Raw genomic sequence first — 26,564 nt, forward strand, 5'->3', positions numbered from 1 at the left:
GTCAAGGGTGAATCACTGGTATGCACTGAGGACAGGAGGTGACCTGAGAAATTTCAATTTAATTTAATTTAATTTGTGCGGCTTGGCTGTAGAATAGACTCTATCTCCACTACCACCAGTCCCGGAAAAAAAAAAAAAAAAGAATTCTGTTAATACAAAACGACATATTGACTCTTTAAGGCAGTTGCAACTCTTAGGTTTAATTAATGGTGACTTAAAGTATATCTTCTCTTCTTAAGTTAAAAACATTCTAATTATCTATTCTGAGAGCGATACAATGGTTAACTTCTGGTCAGAGGCATACGCACTGCAAATATGATAGAAAATACTGATGTTCAACTGTTTTACATTCACACTCTCTTATTTTAATTCTCTCTGCCAACAAAATAATTTGTGTATTTAATGTCTCACACTGATTTTATGCTAAAAGACTAGAAATGTATGCTGATTTCTGTGTACTGAAGGAATGGAACACTGAGATGTCAGTGACCCCTTCAGGGATGTTGTGGAGAGTCTGAGCCTGATTTTGAAGTGTGATTCTAGTTCTGTTGATTGACTGGCTGATGGTGTATTTCCCAAAATGTATAGTTTGAGCTAGGGAACAGTTGCTTTAAAGGGTATGAGAACCTCCTTGTGTAGTGGGCAGAGTGTTATTTCAAAGGATTCTTGTGGGAATCAAAGAGATGTATCTGTTGAATTTAAACTACTTCATTTCAGCCATGTTCCCAGGATAGAGAGGACTGTATCCTGCCATGGTTCTTCAGAAAAATAAACACGTAAGTTTCATCGATCTATGTACAATTGAACCCTACTAGATGATACAGTGGATGCTTTTTCTGAAATAAAAGCTGTCTCAAGACTAAATTTTTTCTTTACTCCTTTTTTTTTTTTGAGAAGAAAAAAGATGTATGTTTGGACAACATATCTGTCTCTGTATTTGAACTTCTGGACCATTCCTCACTTCCATTTCCTAACTTTTACTTCCTGTTTAGTTGTATATCTTTGGAGCTCTGACCTATTTCTTTTCTTTCTTTCTCTTTTCTTTTTTTCCTGAGATAAAGCAGAGTTTAAGAATTTAGTTTTCATGAGGCTTCAATTAAAAAAAAAAAAAAGAACAACTAGCCTTCCTGTTACTCTGGTCACCCACATGACAAAAAGGAAGTTAAACTGTTTGCTGACATGTCTCTTATGGTTTGAGTCTGAAGTTCCTTCACAAGGAGTCTTGCCAAACACTTGGCTTCCACAGACAATCTGTTGTGGGAGGTGACCTCATTGGAATCTAAGAGCAAAGGCTTTAAAAAAAAAAAAAAGGCCATAATAATTGCAAACAAACCCTACTCTGGTGAAGGACTGTTTGGTTCACATTCCTAAAGTAGCTGGAAATATACTTCCTGGATAGTTTAATAGAATAGTAGGTTTCTTCTCTTAAAAACAACTTTTCTTCCAGACATTCAAGTTCCGGCTAACAGTGCCACCATCTTCCAAGTTATTAGAAAGGGCTTAGGATAATCTTTGATTCTTTCTTCTTCTCCATCATCCTTTACTCAAATTCAGTTAATTATTAAATTCTAACATCTCTTTTCCAAAATTAATCTTCTGCTACATAAGGCTTTACTTTTAGACTAGCGGTGTGTCTGTAAGTTTTACAATTAATTTCAGTCTCTCTAAACATTCTCTCCACTCTGTTTATCTTGTGCCTTTAACAAATTTGACATGTTTTCATAATTTATGGTGAGAAACCAATAAGGAAAAAAGAAGTGGCCGTTGACACTTGATATTATTCATTGCTTTGTCTAAATGCTTCCCTTGTTATCATACCCTCCAGCATTCCTTTTCTTGACCATTAAGAACTAAAACTTCTGCCTTCTCTCCTGAATTCTTTGATCTGTCATGTGGTGCTGTGGCTCCTTTCTGGGAAAATGATCTTAACCTTGTTTTGGAGACTGCCTCTTGCCAGGAATACCAGTACTATGACTTAAACCCAGGTGCTCCCATCATTGGGCTGGCATATCTGTGGATTCATTTTTCTGTTAATTTTTATGTTAATTCATATTTCTGTAGAGGGAATGGGACATTTACCTTCCCAAAATGGAATTTTGACCATTTGATTAATGTGGTTATAACCTATCAATGACTCCCCTTGGACTCTGAGTCTGGAACCAGGTAGGCCCAAAGTCCAGTTTTGTCACTCGCAAAGTGGCAAGCTGTGAGTTTCTCTATGACTAAGTTACTTTATCTGATAACAACTGTTATCAGATACACTGTTTGCAAACATTTCACTTTTTGATTTTTGCCTTTGTGCTTAGAAGTAAAATTGATCTTTTTTGTTCTGTCCTTATCCACTATTGGTATCAACATTATTCTATCTCATAAAATGAGTAGGACGGTTTTTCCACCTCCTTTCATATGTCTGAAATAATTGGTATAAAATAGGATTATTGTTCTATGAACATTTAGTAAGTAAACTTCATCTTACAAAATCATCAGATATAGGAGCTTCCTTTGACATTATTTATTAAGTTAATATATAATTTCAATTTTCTTTTTTATATTTTATATCCTTTAATTGCTTTTCTTAACAAATTTTTACAGATACACTTTTTTTGCTTGCTATTTTTCTCTTACTTACGGTTTTTCTTTTCCACTTACAGAGTCCTCCTTGACTTTTTTTTTAAGGTTTTATTTAAATTCCTGTTAGTTAACATACTATGTAACATTAGTTTCAAGTGTACAATATAATGATTCAGCACTTCGGCACCGCACCTGGTGCTCACCAGGACAAGTGCGCTCCATAATCCCTACCACCTGTTTCCTCTACCCCCCTCCCCACTAATGGTCCCTCTGGTAACTGTCAGTTTGTTAACTATAATTGAGGCCCTTTCTTTGTTTTCCTCTCTCCGCCCCCTCCACTTTGCTTATTTGTTTTGTTTCTTAAATTCCACATATGAATGAAATCATATGATATTTGTCTTTTTCTAATTGCTTATTTCACTGAGCTAACTACTCTCTAGCTCACGTCATTGCAAATGGCAAGATTTCACCTTTTAATTTCTGAGTAATATTCCAGTGTGTGTACCTGTGTGTGTGTCTGTGTGTGTGCATGCACATATACTTATATTTCCATACTTTGTCTATTATAGATAATGCTGCTGTAAACATCGCGGTGTATGTATTCCTTTGAATCCGTATGTTTGTATTCTTTGGGTAAATACCTATCTCTCATTTAAAACAGGAATGAAAAGGGAAAGAGTATAACAGGAGTAAAAGTGGATAAAAGAACTTCTAAAATAAAAAAGGAATTTGCACCTAGAACTACCCTCTGAACTCTTTCCTCTTCTCAATGCTATTCCTTTCCAGATTTTAGTTCTCACTTTTTAAAACAAGTTTTAAAAATGGGTACAATTTTTGGAGTTAATAGTTAATAAATATATAGAAGAGCTTACCCGTTTCTTTAATCATCACTGCTTTTGCATCTTTACGTTCACGTTGGGATCAAAGTTTCATTTTGCTTGAGTGTTTACCAAGGAATTATTTATTTTATCAGAAGGTCTATGTATAGTAAATATTCCTAATCTCTGTATGATGGAGAATGTTTTTATTTCAGTTTTCCAGGGCATGCAATTCTAATTTGACAATTATGTTCCCTCAGCATCTTTCCTCTGTTATCTTCTGGTGTTCATATTCTTGAGGGAGTTCCATGGTCAGTTTAATAAAACTTCAAAAGTACTGCGTGTATTTTCTTCTGCTTTTAAAATACTCCCTGCCTCCTGATACTGTGCGACTTTCCTATGCTACATTAAGGTGTGGGTTTTAGTTTTTTTGTTTTGTTTTGCATGTACATGTGCGTGTAGCATTTTATGTGCTAAATTTAAATCCACGATTTTATTCAAATCAGAAATATTCTCAGCCACTTTATTTTCTAATATTCTATTTTTCTATATTTTTAGAAATCATAGTGGCATATTTTAAAGCTCATAATCTGCCCTCTATATCTCTCTATATTTTAAGTATTATTTCATATTTTTATATCTTTTTGTCTTTCTGTGTTTTATTCTGAGTCATTTTAAAAATATCTTCTAGGGGCACCTGGGTGGCTCAGAGGGCTAAGCCTCTGCCTTCAGCTCAAGTCATGAATTTCAGGGTCCTGGGATCAAGCCCCGCATTGGGCTCTCTGCTCAGCAGGGAGCCTGCTTCCTTCTCTCTCTCTACCTGCCTGCTTGTGATCTTTCTCTATCAAAGAACTAAATAAGATCTTTAAGAAATTAATTCCCTCTTCAACTGTGTTCAACTTAGATTCTATTTTAAATTTCCATGATTACTTTTTCATCCAATTTTTTAAAAAATTATAGCTGCTTCATTATTAAAAAAAATTCTACATTTTATGGACTGTATTTCTTCTTTTCGATTTTTGAGGATCTTGAACATACCTACTTTAAGCATATTTTAAATTGCTTTTTAAATTTTTGGTTGGTTTGGAGTTGGTTTTGCTTATTGTCTCTTTTATCATTAGCTTTTGTCTTATTGCCTTCGAGTTTTATTTTGTGAACTCATCCTGAATTGGAGTTCTCTCTCATGATTCTCCCTACAGCATGGTTTTAGGTTACTTTTCTTAGGTTGCTCTCCATTGTCCAAATTTTAGTGTTTCAACGCTCCATGGCTGCCACGATATTACAGATTTCAAATATGTAGTACTCACTCCCCTAGGTAGACTGGGCCAAGTACTAGTTGCAGTGCAATCTGTGTTCTCACTATGACAGGCATTCTCCTTCACAAAAAGTACAGATCAACACCACAATTGCCGTTTTTTTCATCCTGATTTCATGGGTGCAGAATCTTGCTTGCTACCTTGTTTCATATGTTTTTCCACCAAATTGGAATTATATCCAGTACCAGTTCTACAGGAGTCAGATGTCAGTCAATTTGTCCTTTCTATAGTCCTTTTTATTTGGTTTTAGCCAATTAAGTCTCTGGAATCAAACGCTTCTTACCAAATTTTTACAGCTTGTTTTTTAATGGCCTATTATTTTTTATAGCTGTGCAGTCATAGTTGAGGACTCCAGTCTAGTTAATTCCACTTATTTTGTAGATGAGTTCTATGGAAGAGATTTCTCAGCACCTAGCCATATCCATTCTCTCCTTCTTCCTCACCAAAAGAAACCTGAAAAATGCCCAGCTAAAAAAAAAATTATTAAACCTGACATTGCATAAGCATGGCTTCTGGGATATAGTAAAAATAAACCTTTCTGTCTTCCATGGTCTTTAAATCTACTATATATAAATAAAAATTCTAGTAGGCGTCATGACTCTCTTGCTCAGTTTAGGTAAATGAGTAAGATGATCGTCACTCTAAGTGATAAAAGCATCATTTTGGTAATTTAAGTGTTCAATCTTATGTAATAATCAAAACCCAGAACTTAAGGTTGTGTTTCTTCCCTTCTCTTAGCAGAGACCAGCTTTAGGATGGTTGCCACATTTTGGGAACACGTGACTTGGCATTTTCTTTCTCCCTCAGCCCCTCCCCTCCCACTGCTTCTGGTCCATCGCTGGGATCTGGGAAGGAGAAAAAGAACATCCTTCCTTGACTTGTGCTTCCAGTTCTCTGGGCCTTGCAAGCATGTAAAGAATCTTTGGATTTTTCAGAAGGTTGTTTTTGTCCTTCTACTTTGGGGTCTCCTCAACTCCTAGCATAACCTCTCTGGTGAAAGATTTTTTGTTTGTTTGTTTAAAACCACCAGGATGACATTACTAATTGAGTATAATATTCTATCTTCAGGAATTGTGTATTTGTGACCTACTTCTAGGGGAGACATGCACTTTTTTTTTTCAAGGTTCCAGCTACTGTTCCACTGTGCCGAGCCACTGTAGGGTAGGAGCTACGGCCAAACACCTCATATGCATGACAAACACTAGTCCTATGATTTCTTACAACTCTAGGAACTATTATCAGTGATCTCTGAGACGTCTTTCTGAAGCCAATCTCCTTGTGCTATACCTCGAGGGACAGGGTGGGACTCAACGTGGCCAAGAAATCTTCATAAATCAACTCCCTCAAATGTCCTCTGTCAACACTTTTAATAGTTTCAATGTTACCCAAGCTGTCTAAAAATCAGTCTCTTTTAACGTGATGTTCTTACTGCTCTTTACCTCTTACTCCAAACTTCCACTGAATAACCTCTCATAGTGTATTTCTTAGGCAAAGGAGGTATATTCAGAAATTGTTATGTGAGATTCTGGTTAAGCTCCCTTTTCCTTTCTGGTTTGTTGTTGTTGGTTGTTTGTTTTGAGTTTGTTTGTTTTGAGTTGTTTAGGAAAGGATTATGATGGAGTCCCACCCCACACTGCAAATCAGGAAAAAAATCACAAATTCGTTTTGGGCATCCCTGAAGAAGTAAACTGACGTTAGTAATCATTTTTCCTAGAATTTTTATAAGAAAAAAATTTACCTTTAGGTTTAATTTCATTATAGCCAGATGTCTTTTACTAGAAGCTGAATGGGCTTCCTAATTGATACACATTCTAAGATAGAGAGAGGTTCAGAGAATTGCTGAGGTTGGTCAGTGGACTCAGATCCCTTTTGATACCCTAATCTGTGGCCTGAGAGAACACTAAGGACTGCATCCTTATCTCTGGTCCTTTGTTGGCTTTCTGTTGGGTTTAGCCAATGGAAGACAGAAGCCAGAGCTTGGACAGTAGGAGGAGAGAAACTCTGAATATGTTTGTCTGTTTCCTCCAGCTTCTATGCCAGGTCAGTTGCTGCATCTTTCCCCAACTACCCTTTCAGCTTGAACCTCCCCCTACCTCTCTACCCCTCCACCCCCCCCTCCCCAAACATACACACAGTTCTCACTGGGAACTGGTTATCTATGATCTACCCCTTGTCCCTCCAATTTAGGCTTTCTACTGCTGCTAGTCTCTGAGAGTCTTATCATTCTTTGTCATTAATTTAATCTTACCTACACCCATCATTAAAGTAAGTATTCTTGAAAGTTTTGTTATGACATCCATCTGGGTGAATTATCTTTCCTGGTGGGTTCCTGACTAATACTGCTATGTAAGTATTAAATGTAGCCAAGGCAGAATTTCTAATTCCAAGTCTAGTCTTCCTTTCCTTGTACCACACAGTATTTCATTACACTTGATTTTCAATGACTGCGTTTTATATATTGTGAAGTTTTACCATAAAAAACAAAGAAACTTGGCAAAATACTTGTCAATATGGATATGTATGTGTTCACTAGGGTGATTTATCCTAGTGAACAATATTTTATAAAATAATATATACCATTTATCAACATATACCTTTTTATTCTCATAGCTTGGATTCCCTCAGCATCATAGAATGCACACATAACCAATAGAAAAATACAATGCATTATAATTTAACTTATTACAGAGAAATTTCATATTATCACTTTTAATTCCAACAAAATGGAGAAGAGTAATATATGTAAAGCCTCATTTCCTATATTGAGGTCTTTTTTCAAACTAAACACATTTTTATTCTGACACTCTAACAAGAGAATCACGTTTTCAATTTTATCTACAAAGTTAAAAATGTCATTATTAGTATATATTTATTCCAAAATTTGAATTCTCCATGTATATTCAAAAAAGCATGCCCCTTTCGTCCTCAACATTATTAGATGGTAGTGACTCTAAAATGAAACAATTTGCTGTAAAGTGATCTTAAATGTTTTACTCTGGATCCTCAAGCAGTAAATTCAAAAGGGAATGCATTTCTCTTTGTTCAGTACCAAAATGCACGTTATCTCCTTTTATCTTTTTCCTGCTGTCCCTGTGGCGTTCGCTACAATGCATTTGTATATTCAGTTATTGCCCCACACAGAGAGAATGAAAAGGCAAGTAGGAGTTGTATCAACACTATCACTGTGATTTCTAGAATATTATTTTTTTCTATATCGTGTGTTATACTTTCCAGTTTTTGCATGTCTGTCTCTCACAATTCTTTATTTCTCTGTACGTAGTAAACAGAAGGATAATGTGGATCTCGAGATTTATAGATGACATAAAATCTAGCTACTGATCGTGAACCGTCATCACTTACTATTAAACTTGAAGACCAAAATAATTTCCATTGCCTCCTCCTTCCTCCTTGTGAAAATAAGGACAATAAACTAAGTCTATGAAGAAAACAAAGAAGCGCCCTCCATCTCGGAGGTACAGATGGACAGCAGATGAAGGCAACGGCAAACATAAACTAGGGCTTTCAGAGGATAAGAAAAGTCCCACGGGGGCTTCAAAATTAAAATGCATTGAACTACTTAGATCTGTCAACATTTCACTAGTAAGAGGGATAGGTTCAAAAAGTTCTACCTCATTTGCTAGATTTTGCTTCTGTAAGGCAGAGATCAGCCACCTAGCAACAGCACAAAAGATTCTACTCTGACATAGTTAAACTCATGCTGGCTGAGCAGGAAGAAAAGCTATGTAGGATCAGGGCAGAGCTGGATGGCCTGCCGTTCCAGTGTCACTGGGGAGCCTAGTTTGGGAAATTGTGAAATTCATTCTGAGGAATGACTTTTTGTCAGCATTCTTCAACGCTCAGGTCTCTGAGCGCCTCCACGGGGCTGTGCCTCTCCTTCCCCTTCAAGAGTACAACGACACATGCACACGGCACACACAGCAGAGAAAGAAAAGATGTTATTTCCAATCAACTGCTGTCCCATTAAAGCTCAGTCATGCATATGCTAGGAAAATTGACAAAAATTGTGCAGATTAGAGGAAACATTTTCCTGTGCAGCTATTTTAAAAGACCAGTGAAGTCGTGGGGTTTTTCAAGTTCCTAATCCTTATAATATAGACAGCTATCTCTTGTTCTCTCTTTTAAAGCAAGTTCTTTGGCATTAGATACTGCCCCAGAAATAACCCACCACTTTTCTTCCAGGAGGAAAGAAATATCTACTTAACAGTCAGGTCATACAAGAGACTTTGGAAAATATCTGGATCACAAATCCCTGTCACCAGTGACCAGTAAACGAAATCTGGGCCATGTCCTTCCTTGCAGAATGCCCTCCCTGGATGAGTCAACAGGTCATTCAAGAGACACTTACATCAAATTGTCAAAGCAATGCAGTGTTCAGCTGTGAAAACTTATGCCTGGCATGAAAAGTCTAAACACAATTTAACAGTTAAGTGTACAAACACACCACAACACTTTCTTTCTGGGAAAGGGGCAGAGAAGGAAAATTAGGTATTACTGTGCTTTTCATTTTCATGACTCTTTTGGCATATGTGATTGGAGAAGGATCCAGTTTTGGGGGGGAGGGAGGGAGGTTTGGTGAGAGAGGTTATTTGCTTCATCTTCAATCACATTCCTAGTCTGTCTGGCTTGTTTGGCTCTTCACGAGGCAGAAAGTGTGTAATACTTTCTGACAACAAGGGAGAAAAACCAAGGGACAGGCCCATTTATCTTGGAGACACTGTTAAAAGCAGCCAGTTGGCTCAGCCTTTTACTGTAAGCAGTGTTATTATTTTTTCAATACTGTAACTGTTTTAAGGCCTTTTTAAAAAATGTAGTTCTGAGTTACAGAAGCAGTATTTGTTAAAGAAAAAATGAAGAAACTAAAATATGAAATTGCGCTATCTCCCAAAGCCAGTTTCCTTCTAGAGAGGTCACTTACAACTCCTAACACTTTGATGTGACACTGCTAGACTTGTTTTTCATTATTTATAGGCACTCACCTTTTTACACCTTTTCCCCCTATGGATTTTAATATGTATATTATTGTAGAATTTGCATTTTTCATTTAAAAATGTAATTTTTTATGTCAGAATTTATATTTTCCATTTTAAAAACTGGTTTTACAAGATCGCATTACACTATTGTGAACTTAATTTTGTTTTCAAAACAATACTATAGGGACGCCTGGGTAGCACAGTCAGTAAAGCATCTGCCTTTGGCTCAGGTCATGATCCAGGGGTCCTGGGATCCAGCCAGACTTTGGTTTCCGCACTCAGCGGGGAGTCTGCTTATCCCTTTCTCTCTGCCCTCCCTCCCCTTGTGCTCTCTCTCACTCTTTCTCCCCCTCTCAAATAAATAAATAAAATCTTTTTTAAAAAAGGTACTAAAAAATACCAATTTCAGGATGTTTACCTACATATTTCTTGTTAATATGTCAGTAGGCTAGATTCCTAGGACAGAGGTTGCTGAGCTAAACAGTATAAATAGGGCGCCTGGGTGGCTCAGTGGGTTAAGCCACTGCCTTCGGCTCACAGGTCATGATCTCGGGGTCCTGGGATCAAGCCCCGCATAGGGCTCTCTGCTCAGCAGGGAGCCTGCCTCCTCCTCTCTCTCTGCCTGCTTCTCTGCCTACTTGTGATCTCTGTCAAATAAATAAATAAAATCTTAAAAAAAAAAATAAACAGTATAAATATTGGAATCTTGAATGGGTATTTTCCCTTTGTCTTTCCTGAAAGTTTCTTTTCCTAAATGCTGTATATTTTGTTGTATATTTACTTTCCTAGATATACAGATTTTATTCATATAATCTATGTATAAAAGTGCCAGTGTTTCTACATATTCACAAATAATGGATATTCCTAATTTCTTTTTGTCACTTTAGTAAAACTGGGATTTCCAAAGGTTTACTTTGTGCTTAACCTATTAATGAAGGTAGAATTTTTTCCAGGTATGTCTTGAACATTTATATTAATTCTTCTGTGAATAATCCCTGTCTAGTTACATAATTTTTATTTCTTTGTGGGAACACTATATACAGATAACGAATTAATGTAATAATTAATCCCTGTCTATAGTGTACTGTATAATACTATATAGCTTTTTTGGGCCTGTTATGTATTATTAAAAAAATGATATCATATGTATGTGTGTACACACACACACACACACACACACACACGATATCTTTCACCATACTGCAGCTTTAATTCTGTTTGAGAACTATCCATGTGATCACATTTTCAAATTTGTTTATCTTTTCTCTTATGGCTGCTGATAAACTTATAAATGGCTTCCATATTTCAAGATTTAAAAACGTTCCTTTATTCTTTATTCTTTCTAAAAGTTTTTATAATTTTACCCTATCTATTCCTTTATTAAATATGGAATTCATGTGTAAATGTCAATAATTTATATTCTAACTAAATGGCTAACCAATTATTTTAATACCAATTAATACTAATTCAATCCATCCATTTTCATCAACTCGAAATGCTGCCTAGTTTATCCTAGTTTCACATGGCTACATTAATCTACTTGTAGAATCTTTATTCTTTTGCACTAGCCTATTTGTCTATTTCTGTCCTGGCTCCCAGTATATATCACCATGACTTTACAGCATACTTTAATATCAAGTACAACATATATCAAGTCTTAATTTTGCCTTTAAATATTTTATTTATGTGGCCATTAAAATCCACTGGTCTAAAAAAACCAACAAAAATCTAGAACACTGAAAATGTTCTTTGGTTGCCATTTGTACACTAGTGAATACTGCTGATTCTAGAAGTAAGTTTACCCATTCTTTTTCCTATCTACATAATCAAGTCCTTGAACACCCTTCATGTGAGCTTTGCAGTTTTCTATTTACTATTAAGTGTATATTCACTATTAGTGTAGGCCTGCATATATTACAATAATTTCTGCTCTTTCAGAATTGAGTTCTTTTCCCATTATTTTGTTTGGTCATTGTCCCTGCTGGTGAAAAGGAAATGTACCTAGTGTTGCATATTTATCATGTATCTGTCTACCTTGCTGAACCTCTTTTTTTTTTTTTAATCATCTAACAGTATTACACTTAATTGGCTTGAATTTCCTAGACTGTGAATATCTGCAATAATATTTGTGTTTCTTCTTTTTCAATACGTTTAACCCTTACTTCTTTGTGCTTGTTTCTTTGGCTAAAACCTCTTGAGCAAACAGAATAATAGAATAATCCCAGTGCTAACAGACCATTCTTTTTCTTATTCCTAGCTTTAAGAGAAATGCTTTTAGTTTATTGAAATAGATATATGCATTTAAGTTTTTGGAAGAGAGGGACTACATCTTTGACTTCTAAAATTTCCACTATGTCATTCAATCTACTCAACTTTAATACCTCTCCTTGGGGCAATTTTGGTAATTCATATTTAACCAGAAAATTGTTTCTTCCATGTCCTGGATTTGAAAAACAGACACCCACATGGCCTCTCAAGCTTATAGCATTAAAGATTTCTAAATGCCCTCCTCCTCTTTAAATTGGATTTTTGAAATTTGAAATGATTTTCATTTACAAAACATTTAAGCTTACTATGAATATTTGTTAGTCCTTAGTGCTTGAGTACCGTGTTTGAAAAAATAACAACGGAGGCCATGATCTTAAATTTTGATGGTTTGTTCTGTATTCCACCTCATAAAGAACTATTGTTGGTTGCTATGGAGATGATTTTGATGATGTTAAATAAGAAACTGGTTAACAGATTACTAATGCTTTCCATTGAGATACAACATTTTAAAAAATGTCCTTCAGTAAATAAAACAATTATGAATTATACATTTCAGAAATACAGAAGCCCTTTTCAGTTCACAGTGCCATGGTGACAGAGAATGTTAGTTTCTTAGTGAATATCGCTTTTCCTCTGCCCCCCTTAGAAAAAGGTTAAGTTATTTATTCAAAGTCATGGCATTAGTAAGTGCTGGATGGAGTTCATACCTAAACTGAGGTTAACCTGTTTTTAAGACTCATATCCCAGTCTTCTTTTGTACATTGCACACAGGCTATGACTCACATGCATGTGGGTTCAGGGAGAGTTCTAGAGAGGAAGGTCTGCACAGGTTGGGACATAAAAGATGAATTTAGAGTTTTTTTCCAAGTACTCCAGGTAGGAAGGTTTAAAAAAAAGGGGGGGGGCACAAAAAGGAATGACATGAACACCCACAGGAATTAAAGAAAAAAATAGCCAAGTGCAAATAAAACTTAGTTCTAGATTTTCCATAGGTACTTGATTCATATCTCTACTCATAGAATCTTGCAATCATAGAATCATGAGCCACCTAGTCAAATCTCCAAGGAGGAAATGTGACACAGTGATTGATAACCTAGGCATATAAACCTTGGCCAAAAGACAGGTTTTGAATCTGAATTCCATCATTTCTTTCATCCCTCCCTCCCTCCCTTCCTTCCTTAAGACCTTATTATTTAAGAAAGAGAGAGAGAGAGAGACCACAAGCAGGGGCAGCAGCAGAGCAAGAAGATGTAGACCTCCCACTGAGCAGGGAGCCCAACAAGGGCTCGATTTGCAATCGTGACCTAAGCTGAAGGCAGATGCTTAACCAACTGAGCCACCTAGGTGCCCTGAAATCCACCATTTCTTGCTTTTTGTGTCTGAGAAAATTACTTCATTTCATTCCACTAAGTCTCAATTCATTAACTGCTAAATTAGTACATGATCATCTGTCTTCTAGGTTCATGTGAAGGCCAAAGACATGTCAAACACGTAAGAAGTTCTGACATGTTATTATCAACAGTAACATTGAGATTTTTTTTTTAAGATTTTTACTTAATGCATTTGAGAACGAGAGAGAGTGTGAGCACAAGCAGGGCAGGAGAGGAAGAGGGAGAAGCAGACTCCCTGTTGAGCCGGGAGTCTGAGATGGGACTGGATCCCTGGACCCAGAGATCAGGACCTAAGCCAAAGGCAGACATTTAACCATCTGAGCCACCCAGGCACCCCTACTCTCCAGAATTTCAACATTTGAGTCAAATGAAAGAACTACAGAACTATTCTATATTTCTTCATTTTCCCTTATGCTGCTCCCCACATCACCTTTCTACACCTGGCTAAAGGGACACTCCTTAACTGTTCCATATTCGAGTTATACCCCATTGTGTGGATATGCCATAGTTATTAACCACTCTCCTATATGGAGACATTTAGGTTCTTTCCAATATTTTGAAATTGTAAGAATGTTGTGGTGAGTAACTTTGTTGCTCAATATTCTTATAGTGCTGGAGTTGTACCGCCAGTGTAAATTCTAATTTTGCTAGGACAAAAAGTATGTTCATATATAGGTTTTCTTAGATATTGACATATCACTTCCACAGAAGTTATACTAATTTCCATTTCTGTTAGCAAAATGTTTGTTTCTTCGCATCCTTACCAACAGAATATGTTTCTCATCAGAGAGGTGACAAAAAGAATATTAGTATCACTAAATTTGCCTTTCTGTTATGAAGCTGAATTTTTTTATGTTTGATCATCATTTTATATACCTGAAAAATAATAATCATCAGGTTTTTTAATATGATGGTTGATCTTTTCCCATATCTTGAAATAGTTCTTTAAGTATTAGGGATATTTCCTTTTTCCGAGATTTATGATATAAGCATTTCCTTTAAGATTGACCTTTGTCTTCTGACATTGCTTATGTATTTCTATATCATGCAAAATATTCTTTTTAACCTAATTCTTATGTAAATTTATCAGTATTGAATTTCATTGCATTTGGGCTTGAGTCATTGAATAAAGCACTTTCTTACATCCAGAGTTTGGAGAAATTTATCGTGTAATTCTCTAGTATGTTTATGGTCTCACCCTGCATACTGCTCCACCTGAAGATTATTTTTATGTGTGTACCTGGTTCTAAGTTTGTCTTTTTACAAATAGCTAACTAGTTGCCTGACACTCCCTGTCTAAAAGTCCATCCTGTCCAGTGATTTGAGATGCCATTTTTATCATTTACTAAATTTTCATATGCACTTGAATATATTTCTAGATGTTCTACTTTGTTCATCTGAAATGTCTTTCAGGTGTCTATACCATGTTGCTTTAACAATAAGAGCTTTATTCCAATTATACTAGTAGGGCTCCTCAGCCCCTAATAGCTTATGTATTTCCATGTTAAACTAGCTAGTCCCATGTTCATTTTCCATAGGAACTTTAATATCAAATTATTTAATCCCACAAAAAGCCTGTGGGTGTTTTTGTTAGAATTGCATTAAATATATAGATTAATTTAGGAAGAACTAAGATCCTTACTATTTTGAGCCAGCTATTCAGAAAAGAAAATGGGTTTCTACTTGTTCAAATCTTTGGGGATTGTTTTTTATCATAGAGGTGTGTTTATTTTATTAAATTTATTCCTAAATATTTTATGTTTTTTATTGTGGTTATATTTCCTTTTCCTATTGCCCCTCTAGTTTTGTTTGTGTACATACACTGTTGCCTCAATGCTAATTTTATGTCCCCCAACCTTACTTACTGAGTTGTTTTTAATTTTTTAATAACTTTTTATGATTAATTCCCTAGGGTTCTCCTGGGATACTATCATGATAATTTAACTTTTATTATTATTATTATTATTATTATTATTATTTTGAGACAGAGATTCTCAAGCAGACTCCACTCTGAGCTCGGAGCCTGATGCAGGGCTCGAACCCATCACTCTGAGATCGTGACCTGAGCCAAAATCAGGAGTCAGACGCCTTACTGACTGAGCTACCCAGGTATCCCTTTATTAATTCTTATTTATTTATTTTACTTATGGTCAAATTATGTTGCCTACTACCTCTCATTTGATATTAAATAGCAGTAAAGACAGAGGTCATGTGTGCCTTTGTTCCCAATCTTAATGGTAATGTCTCTCATGATTCTCTGTCAAGTAAGATGCTGAATTTAATAAGGATTTGTATCAGTTGGATACCAATTCACATTTTCTTTAGTGCCTTTAAAAAAATATCAGGAATGGTAATTGAATTTTGTCAAAGACTTTTTTTTGCAATTCTGGGACAATCACAATGGGTTTCCTTGTTTCTTAGCTTTCAGAAATCTAATACTAGATTAATTCCTTTATTATTTGTTCTTTTTCCCTAGAGGCCCTGAGGAAGCATGCATATATATATATATGTCTTTGTGTGTGTGTGTTTATGTAGATAATATCAGGGAAAACACCTATCCTTCCCATTCTTGAAGGAGTATATATTTCTTCATTTTGAAGTCCCATATTTTTATTAGGCCATGTCTTGGGAGTTTCTGGCTTTGTGTCAAATTTCCCAGGTAACTTCTGGCCCTTTCATCATGCAAATTCATTCTTCTTTCATTTCTGAAAGTTTTCTTGGATTATAGTTTTAAATATTAGTTCCACTCCACTGTTTTGTTTTCCTCTTTAGGGACTCCAATTATATACATGTTCTTTATCTTCCACTTCAACTACTTTCTCTTTGGTTATGTACTTTATCTTCTTTTTGTTCCCTTGGTTATTTTTCAACTTTGTTCAGAATTCTTTAATAGAATTAATTTGAATCTATCCTCTCTTGGGAGAAGTATTATAATTTAGTCTTTCCTTTCTATTTCATTTCCTTCCTTGCTTCAATCCACTCTTATTTGATTCTTACTGTTTTGTTATCCAGTTGTATTTGGACTTTAAAATCCCAATTAAGTTTTACTCCCCACCTCACCCCCTTTCCCTAAATTTAAATGAATTAATATTTAATTCAGTTTGGAGTCAGGGTCTTAGAGTACTTTCTTTCTTGCTTCATATTTCTTTGTTTTTGTTTGTTTTGTTTTTGATGGGGAAAATGAGAGAATTCATAAGCTGAATTTTATTTTAAACAGTGGCTTTTTATAGATGGATAACTGCACTTACCTCTTAATTTTAAGCCCAGGGTTGAAGAGTTGAGGTAGTTTACAAGATTCCTATTTTAAGAGTACCCTTTTCTGTCATTGTAGCAAAGTAGACTTTCTTTGGTGAATATTTTCTATGGGTGTCTGTTCTGTCCTATACACTGGAGTGATTTTTGTTTTACCGTATGCTCCCTCACTACACTGTTTGCTGTCTACATGTAAAGTACCCAAGAGCTCCTTTGTGATTGTTTGGATTGTGGTATGTTATTTACTCATGTCTTAATACATTTTAGGAACATATTTAAAAGTACTGATACTTTTCCTTGAAATCTCAGGACTTTCCATTTGTATTTCATTCACTTATACTTTAGTCAGTGTATTATTCAAATAGCTCTTACAATGTCAAGTGTGTGTTAGGTACTAGTCATAAAAAGCTGTGGAAAATATAACCCTTATTTTCTAAGACAATGGTCTTCAAAATTTTGCCTGCATACTCTGTCTTTAACAGTTAGAAATTCCAATTGATCATTTTCCTCCTTAAACTGTTACTTTGGCCCTGTCCTAGCAAATATTTATCCTAATATAATATAGTTTATACTTAAAAGCCTTTGATTATTTTTTAAATCTTTTTTACACAAAAGTATGAACATAGTATATATTTTTAAAATTTTTAGTGACCATAATTGTCTAAAAGTTATCCTTACAAATAAAACTAGTAAAAAGTGGACAGAATAAATTTTGATAGTCATAAAGAATAAAATTTTAATTGGAAATATATTTCTTCATAGGATATAACAGGTTCCAATACGTAGTTTAGTAAAACCAGTACTTGTAAAATAAAAGAATGAGGGAAGCAACAAAGGAACCCAGAAGGAGGGGTGAGGCATCCTCTCTGGTTGGTCTGGGAAAGGCTTCCCAGAGAAATTGCCATTTATATTTGCTCTAAAGGATTAAAAGGCATCTTTTGGGCAAATGCAGAAAAATAAAATTCTAAGTAGAGAGAACAGTGCGTGTAAATCTGAGAGAAAGAGAAGAATATGGCCTGCTCACATGCCAGATCTTTTTGGACATGTTAAATCTGTAATGCCTATGACATATCCAAAGGAACTCTGGTGTCCTATTGGCAAGCAAATTTAAGAATGTGGAACCTAGTGGGATAGGATAGTTGTTAATAAATTGTATTCCAAATCTATAAATTAACCCAAGCTTTAATACTTTTTCTGCCTAGCTTCACTAACAACATGATCTCATGTATACATATATATGAAATATATAATAAATTTATCTCTATATGTGTATATATATAATTATATATGCATTAATTTGATACTGTTTCCTATTTCTTTCTTTTAGCTTTGATGACTTGATTTTTTTTTTCTTTGTAACCTCTTTCCTGCCCTTTGGAATTTAATAACATAGCTCAGTCTATTTTTCAAAGAAACATACTGATATATCAAAATAATATAATAACCAAGCCTCCTTAGGTTAGGAATAATTTCCCTCTTTTGGCTCATGATTTGCTTCTTCAGCCCTCAGACATGCCACCCTGTTGGTGGTCCTCAGGTCATGGAAAACGATAGTTCACATAGTAGTGTTTATGCTTGCGGATAATTATAAACTCCAGCAACCCAAATGACTTTTTTTTTTTTCTTAAGTCTCTCTTCTCTAGGATCACAGGTAAAATCTGAAGGTCCTTCCTCAAGATACCTTAGATTCCAAGAGAAAACCCAAAGACTCTTGTGACAAGCCTCCTTTTCGATACCATGAAGTTCTTATATTCACAATGCCCGGACAGAGATGGGCTTTGGTCTGTCCTTACGTCTTTGAGTGACAGAGACCTTGAATTTTCATGCCTGGGAATGACAGGGGTTTGATATAAAGCCAACATCTTTCCATAGTGCTTTATGTTTACTCTAAAGCTCTTCATTCTAAAGCCATCCTCATTGAAACTTAAATCCAAAAAAGAATAACTGTGTGTGACATGACCTGGATACGAAATTTAATTGGAAATGAATTTGATACTAAATGTAACTAGAAACAACTTACATTGTTATTTTGCATTTCAGTAAGGTATGTTATGCTTAAGGAATTTTGCTCAGTCCAAGTCAAAGGATGCATGTTGCAAGATTATTTGTGAAAGCAAATATTTCAGAAAGAAACTAAACAACCATTAATAGTATCAATGAGGTTATTTAAATGATGACAAACCCTACATTAAATATTGCAGACTACACAGCATAAAAAGGGATGATATAATAGTTCTGATGGCTAGCCTTCCTATAGTATCTTTTGTATGTCAGACACAGTACTGAGTGTCTCACATATTTAACCCCTTCAAGTCTCACAACTACCCTGTGAAGTAGGTGCTATTATCTTGTCCAGTTTGCCAGAGAAGAAGCTGGACACATTAGATTGGGAAATTTACTCAACACTACACAGCCAAGAAGTGATGGATCTAGGAACCAGATGTACCGACATGGAACAACAGCACAATATTTTATTAAGAGAAAAAAAAAAAAAACAAGGTACAAAGGGAATGTATAAAGTATAATTCATATTTCTATAAGAAACAAATGTGTGCTGGTGTGGGTACATGTGTTGGTGAAAGGAAAACCATATTTAAGTGGAGAGAAAAATAATACTGCAAAGTGGGATTTAGATATTGGGGTTTCTACTTTTTGCCTGATGTACTAGTATATGCCTTCTAAAAGTTTATTGTAATATACATATGTTTACTTTTGCAGTTCATGGCTTTAAAGTAATTAGAGTTTGAATGAAGAAACTACCATACTGTAATATAAAAAAAAAAAAACCCACAAGTCATTTTTCATACCTATGTTGAAAAGAACACTAATTCCAAACATTTGTTTATACTAGTGGCAATGAGTCATTTCACTATCTGAAAAGTATTATTTATTACTAAAAACACCATTTTAAAATATTTGATTAGTGAATTTCTTTCTACATTTGTCACACCGATTTCCTTCCTCTGGTCCCTTTGCCTCTTAATCCTCCCGCTGCATCTTTTCCCTCCTGTTAAGAGTTTTCTCATGTGAGAGAAACCCATCTCAGACGTCACCATCTGGATTTCCATTTTTAAAGTTTATTTAAGTACCAGAGGATGTTGCCAAGAACGCAAAACTCTGTTTGCTTAGCTAAGACTAGCTACAGTCTCAGAGAGCTTTCTTGTCTGGCAGGGTTAGAGAAGACAAAAATGCAAACCTTATTGTAAATAGTTGACACTAAACAACATTATCCACTCAGCTGACATAAGATGGACATTATTTATGGCATCATTCTCAATTTCTTTCAGGAGATTTTAGAAATTATACTATGCATCCTGTCTTTCCATCAACTTACAGTTTGTAAAAAATTAATTTCCATGGAAACTGATACAGGGGAAAGCATAATTTTGTTGAGATGTTGTGAAATAAATTTGTAATGAAGTAGAGAGACAAAACACTTAGAGAAACCCATTAATAATTCACTTTCAACAATGTTAAAACAGTGTCTAAACATATCTCATCAAAAAAATTTTGCTGTTGTGTTAATTGGTAGAGATACTTGCTTTTATAAGGCATAAACAACTTCTCCCAAAATATATGTGTTGACTCAGAAGGATATAAGGATTCAAACAACTATCAATCATTGTTTTCCAGATACTTCTGTGTGTTTTGTTATGACTTCAGTATCAAACTACCATCCATTCTCTAATAAGCAAAGTAATATATCCATTGGTCTGCTAGATTAAAAAGTCATAAACACAAATATAATGGAATATGCATCATTTCCTTTGGAATTTATGAAACTGTTTTTGCACAATTCCCTAAAGGGTGAGGGGAAAAAAATCAAGCAATCTTTGATATGCAGTATAAATAATTCCCCAAAGAAATCACAAGGACTGTTTTTGTTTATTTTTGCTTTAAGCATGCAAATGCATTCCTTATCTGTACCTTAACTTTGGGTACTCATAAACATCCACTGCTTAAACTAGAAAAAGGTCTTATTTATGAATTAATTTTATCCTTTGTTGTTAGAAAAGAGAAATATGAAATGTGAAATAAAAAGGGAATAAGGAAATACAGACACTAAGTTCATCTGAAATAGGATGACACCCATATATAAAATCTTTTTATAACCTGATATAAATATTAAAAATAAGAGCAAATGAGTATTAAAACTACGTCCTATATAATACAAAATGTTAAGACATAAAATCATGTTAAATAATTGCCTTTTTTCTAAAATATACCCACATCTTCCTTTCTCATATTCAGACAGATAAATGCAAATAATGCCATTATCCACTATTTTTGCCTGAATAACTTTGTGTTCATTGGGTTGTATTATACCAGCTTTGAGAAAACTAAGTCAGCCAATGGCAATAACTGTTCAAAGACAAAGTAGACAATGCTCCTTACCGACACACAGGGCCGTTCTTCTCCACTACACAATTCCCACCATTTCTGCAGTAACCCAATGGGCACTCTACAAAGAAGCATCACAAAGCCCACGGTTAATTGTAAATATTATTAGGAAGGAGGAGGACATATTACTGTTAATCGCTGCATTAAATCTAGCCACTGAGAATAAATTGCTTCTAAAAGAACAAGAATTCTCCTAGGCTACTTCTCTGTGGCCCACAAATTTGTTCTGTGGCCCTTACCGCCCTTGATGTGTTCATTCTCTTCACATGTCTGAGTGGTTGACCGCAAGAGAAGACTCTTTCCTCCCCTGGATTAGCAAAATCTACTTATTTAGAACATGTCTGTAAGACATATTTGTGATTTTTTAAAATTTTTATTTATTTTCAGCGTAACAGTATTCATTACTTTTGCACCACACCCAGTGCTCCATGCAACCTGTATCCTCTCTAATACCCACCACCAGGTTTCCCCAACCTCCCCCCCGCCCCCGCCACTTCAAACCCCTCAGATTGTTTTTCAGAGTCCACAGTCTTTCATGGTTGTGATTATACTGAAATTTGTTCTTTAATGCAACATTTATTGTTTTCAGTTCCACACACAAGTCACTATCATGACAGACAATGCTTTCCTGGGTGTCCTTGTCTTCTTGGTAAAATGTCACTTGTTCATGAGCATGTCCGACCTTTGCATTCATGACAAGCATCAGCATAGCTCAAATTGACCTTTGTTTTCCTGGCCCTGGTCTCTTGCTGCTTGTATCATTCCCCACTCCTAGGTTAGTGTCAACATTTATCTTCAAAGGTGATTTGCTTATAGATTAAAAAGAAGCTAGATACTGTCTCATAGGTATGACACTGGAAGTGGTTAGTGCCTTTAGCTCTTCAGGTTTCTTTACAGTATCCTTGGATCCTCACATGTATCCTGACCTACTAAGACCTGTTGGTTTCCTTACTCACTTAATCCCCAAATTGCTTTTCTTGGCTTTTTTTTTTTTTAAGATTTTATTTATTTATTTGACAGAGAGAGAGATCACAAGTAGGCAGAGAGGCAGGCAGAGAGAGAGAGAGAAGGAAGCAGGCTCCCTGCTGAGCAGAGAGTCCAATGCGGGACTCAATCCCGATCTCTGAGATCATGACCTGAACTGAAGACAGTGGCTTAATCCACTGAGCCACCCAGGCACCCTTTTTTTTTTTTTTTAAACAACTTCTCTCTTGCAGGATACCATTCTCCCCTGGTTGGACTGTCTTACCTCCAATACTTGGTGGAAGCCTATAATTCAACACAACTATTCTGAGCATCTGTTAATATCCAGCACTAGGCTAGGCACTGGATATATAACAATATATAACACAGGAAGTTTACAAAATTATTAAAGCTGCAGGCACCAGAGCCAGACTGCCTGAGGAAGAATCTCAACTCAACTTAATTAGCTGTATAGTACAGGATAAGCTAGTTAATCTCTCTGTATCTCTGGTTCCTCTCTGTCAAACTGGATTAAAAATAGTATCTATCTTAGAGTTGTTGAGAATGTTAGAACACACCTAGCTCATGATACATGCTTAAGAAATGTTGACCTAAAGAAGAGGGGAACCTGGGGGGCTCAGTGGGTTAAGCCTCTGCCATGCATGATCTTAGGGTCCTGGGATCCAGGTGGCATCGGGTTCTCTGCTCAGCAGGGAGAATGCTTCCTCCTCTCTCTCTGCCTGCCTCTCTGCCTACTTGTGATCTCTCTCTATGTGTTAAGTGGATAAATAAAATCTTTTAAAAAATAAATAAGAAATAATAAAAAAGAGACAATTGTGGTTTTTGCTCATGTTGACCTTCCAGCTTTATAGAAAATGCAAAAAAAAAAAAAAGAGAGAGACTAGGGAGTTAAAATACAATATTAAAATTAGTATACTTTGGAATGGATGTAACAAGGGTAATTAGAGTACCAATAAGGGCACCTAAATCAAATTTGGAGAATAAAGAAAAGCTTTCCAGAAGAAAATCAGCATTCATTTGGGTACGGGGGTGTATGTGTGTGTTTAAATATAGTCATAAAGACTCAGAGGCCCACGGAGAGAGTATGGTATGTTTGAGGATCGGAAGGGGGTTCAGCCTGGTTGGACCGATCACGCAGAGAGAGAAGGGGAGAAGGTCAGAGACACACGGGGGCCAGCTCATATAGGCTCAGTGAGCAGTTTAAGCTTTAACCTAGAAGGCCAGAATTTTAAGAAACTAAGTGCATGTTTCATTCTTTAAAAAGACAATTCTGGATCCAGTATGTAAAGTCAAGAGAAGGGCTAAGACTAAAATGCAAGAGCCCAGTTAAGAGCTTTTTGTAATAATCCAGTAAGAAACCGTGGTTGCTTGAATGAAAGAGGTGGGGTAGGAGCCTGAGAATTGTGGGGATTTGTAAGATATTTAAATGTTGGGATTGAAAGATCCTGGTGATTATCTGGAAGAATAAAGGGTGATGTTAAAACCTCTGGCCAGGCCTCTGGTTAGCTGATGGTTTCATTCACTGAATTGGGGGATCTGAGGGGAAGGGAGAATTTGTAGGGAAAGATGCTGGTGTTTTAAGTGCCTAAGGGGACATCGAAGTGGAAGTATTCCTTGGGCAATATTATTTGCAGGTCTGAAGCTCAGATAAAATACAGGCTAGGGCATGGATTTGAAGCTTTGGATTTCTTCCTCTGCCTTTCAGCTACCATCAATTTTCAGGCTTGCCCCTCAAAAATCACTTGAGATCATTTTATTAAGTGTCACGGGGCTCACAAAGACACAGTCTTTGACTTTACAGGAGCAGACTAACCTTAGCAGAAAGAGATACAATTTACTTGGGTCGGGAAAGGATGATGGCTTTGAACAATAGCGGAAAAGTAATAAGGAGAAGCAAAAATGTTGTGTAGGAAAACAGCCCTCGGAGAAGAGAGAGAGTCAGATTGTGGAGTCAGTCACTGAACACTGGAAAGGGGGCAGCAGAGGGAGGATGAAAGAGGAAAACCAGGGAAGGAGGAAGGTTGCAGTGTGGGAACAAATTTGCAATATACCATGTGTCTGGTGTTCTTTTTGCTCTCAAAGGTTTCCAGTGATTTGCTCTTCCAGGGAAGTAGCTGGCCCCTAAACCACGTGGGGATTTGGGGCACTGACCCTCGCACAGTTAACCACCCATAGATAACTTTGAACTCTCCCGAAACTTAACTGCCAATTGCCTACTGTTGACTGGAAGTCTTACTGATGATATAAACAGTTGGTGAATGTATCTTTTAGATAAACAGTTGGTGATAATATAAACAGTTGGTGAACATATCTTTTATATATGATGTGTATCGTATACTGTACTTCTGCAATAAAGTAAGCTAGGAGAAGAGAATGCTATGAGGGAAATCAAAGGAAGAGCAACTGCATTTCCAGTACTTTCCCGTAAAAAACTCTGCCTATCAGTGGAGCCTCACAGCTTGAACCTGTGCTACTTCAGGGTCATCTGTAGGTCCAGTCTTGCCTTCCCTCCTCCTCCCTCTTTAATTACAGCAAGGGAGTGTGGCGCTAAAGATGGGGGTACAGCTACACCCCTCGGGCTTTCAGGGCATGCTCAGCTGAACACAACAGATGTGAAATTTCCTTCCTAAACAAGAAATTAGCTGGTTTTGACTAAAAACAGCCCACCAGCATGATAAAGCATAAATAGCTAGAAACCTTTCAGATAAACCATTTTATGGTTATGTTTGGTCTTAAGTACAATTTCAGTCTTCCTCACATAAGGGCTTTGTTTTTATAAGGAAAAACAAAAACCGTAGAGTGTCTGATATTACATAGAACATCAAAATACACATAGCTGCACATTTTCCCCCCCCTGGGATTATTAGTATTTACCATGATTGCTGAGAGTAAAACAGGCTTGCTTTACATCAAAATAAAGCTGTGGAAATTTAAATATTCATTTTATTACACTGGATAATGGAGCACCGTGGAAAGGAAGCACTGGCCAAAGCAAGGAGTTAAACTTGGTATTTTGGAAGAGAGACTGTTTGTAGATGACCTCCACAGGTTCTTTATCCATAAGAATGGAAAGACACAGTACAACATCTTTTCACCTTTACTTTACTCAAAACAGTTTAAAGTAGGGAACAGCTGAAATGGGCAGGGAGGGGTCTATGACTAGTTAGCAATGAAGAGATTAAACTATTAAACTCCCAAGATATAAGCAGCTCTCAAATGTCAAGTCGGGGTCTATGGGGTTGATAGGAGAACCTCAGGCTCCTTAGCCACATCAGTGTCTCGCCACCTTGTGCCCTCCTGCATTGGTTATTATGACCGTGTATCTGGAGGCCAGTATGATTCAACTGGAGGCTAGGAAGTGAGAGCTCTCGTACAGTGGACTGCTGAGAAGACTGATAGTCACGTGAGTCCTGGTTCTCCCTCCTTGACACCCGCTCAGGTAATGGGTTGTGTAACTTTGGACTAAGCGGTTTAAGTCTAAGCTTTCTCATGTTTAAAGTGCGAATTATATCTATCACCTTGCCTTCTAGGGCTGCTGAGAAGATAAAATGAAAGGTATTTGTAACATTTCTATACGAGTGAGTTAGGTATGCATAGTGTATTAAATAATTGTTCTCAGCCAGCTCTCTGTATTTGGGGATTGTTTAAACTGCCCATGAAACCTAATTTCTATGGCCAATGCTCTCTCCAGCATTTCCTTTCCTTCTCCCCTGTGCCATTATGAGCACCACTACCACTATCATTTACTGAAGACCTGATCTGTGTCGAGACTGTCTTAAGAGTTTTACTGGCATTACCTCATTTAATCCTCATAGCAGTATGTGTTATATTCATAGAGATCCTTTTTCACAGAGAAGGAAACTGGTTAATAATATAATTTTCTCAAGTCAATAGCAAAGGAGCAACAGATACTGAACTAAATTCCAGTCCTCTAACACCTAAAGTCTATTGGTTTAAAAGTGTCAAATGATCTGCTATTCAGGTCAGAATTTCTGTATAACCCCTTGCTGTTCTTGATATTATGATCATCAGCTTCTTTGAATGGTACAGTATTTATGCACTGTCATGGATTAGATATACACCTGCCAATAACTTGCCTGTAGTTTCAGGAGCTATAAGGGTCTAAGAATCTTCCAGTAAACCAAATGGCTTGGTGCAGTAAACCAAATACCCAGTGGGCACAGACTGTTCTCTTTATCTTGAAATCCCAGCACAGGGACTGCAGAGAAGATTAACTATGGCTTAGCAATCTGGCATAGCTCTACTCTATAGTGCTTTGGTTTGGTGTATGCTTCGAGTAAAAAATGTTCTTGTTGGAAAGAAGAGTAGCTCTAACGGAGGGTATTCATTGAAAATAGAGCAAAGGGAGTTGGAGGGGGATGGGTGAAAGAGGTGACGGGATGAAGCGCACACTCATCAAGGCGAGCACGGCGTGAGACACAGCCGTGATGAGTCAATGTATTGTACACCTGACGCTGATAGAACACTACATGTTGAGACCAATGGAATTAAATTTTTAAAAAAAACTTAATAAAAATAAAACCTTCTGAAATATTATTAGGCATTACTATT

General features: G+C 36.3%; 1 protein-coding gene across 1 annotated transcript in view; it reads right to left on the bottom strand.

The window, feature by feature from the left end:
- The window catches only part of MALRD1 (MAM and LDL receptor class A domain containing 1), a 751,478-nt gene that overhangs the window by 105,327 nt on the left and 619,587 nt on the right, over positions 1-26,564 (bottom strand). The window contains 1 exon segment of the mRNA XM_059404562.1: positions 21,003-21,069. Coding sequence (XP_059260545.1) covers positions 21,003-21,069 — 67 coding nt within the window.

The sequence above is a fragment of the Mustela nigripes genome, chromosome 6 (genome assembly GCF_022355385.1).
Source record: "Mustela nigripes isolate SB6536 chromosome 6, MUSNIG.SB6536, whole genome shotgun sequence".
Classification (NCBI taxonomy): Eukaryota; Metazoa; Chordata; class Mammalia; order Carnivora; family Mustelidae; genus Mustela; species Mustela nigripes.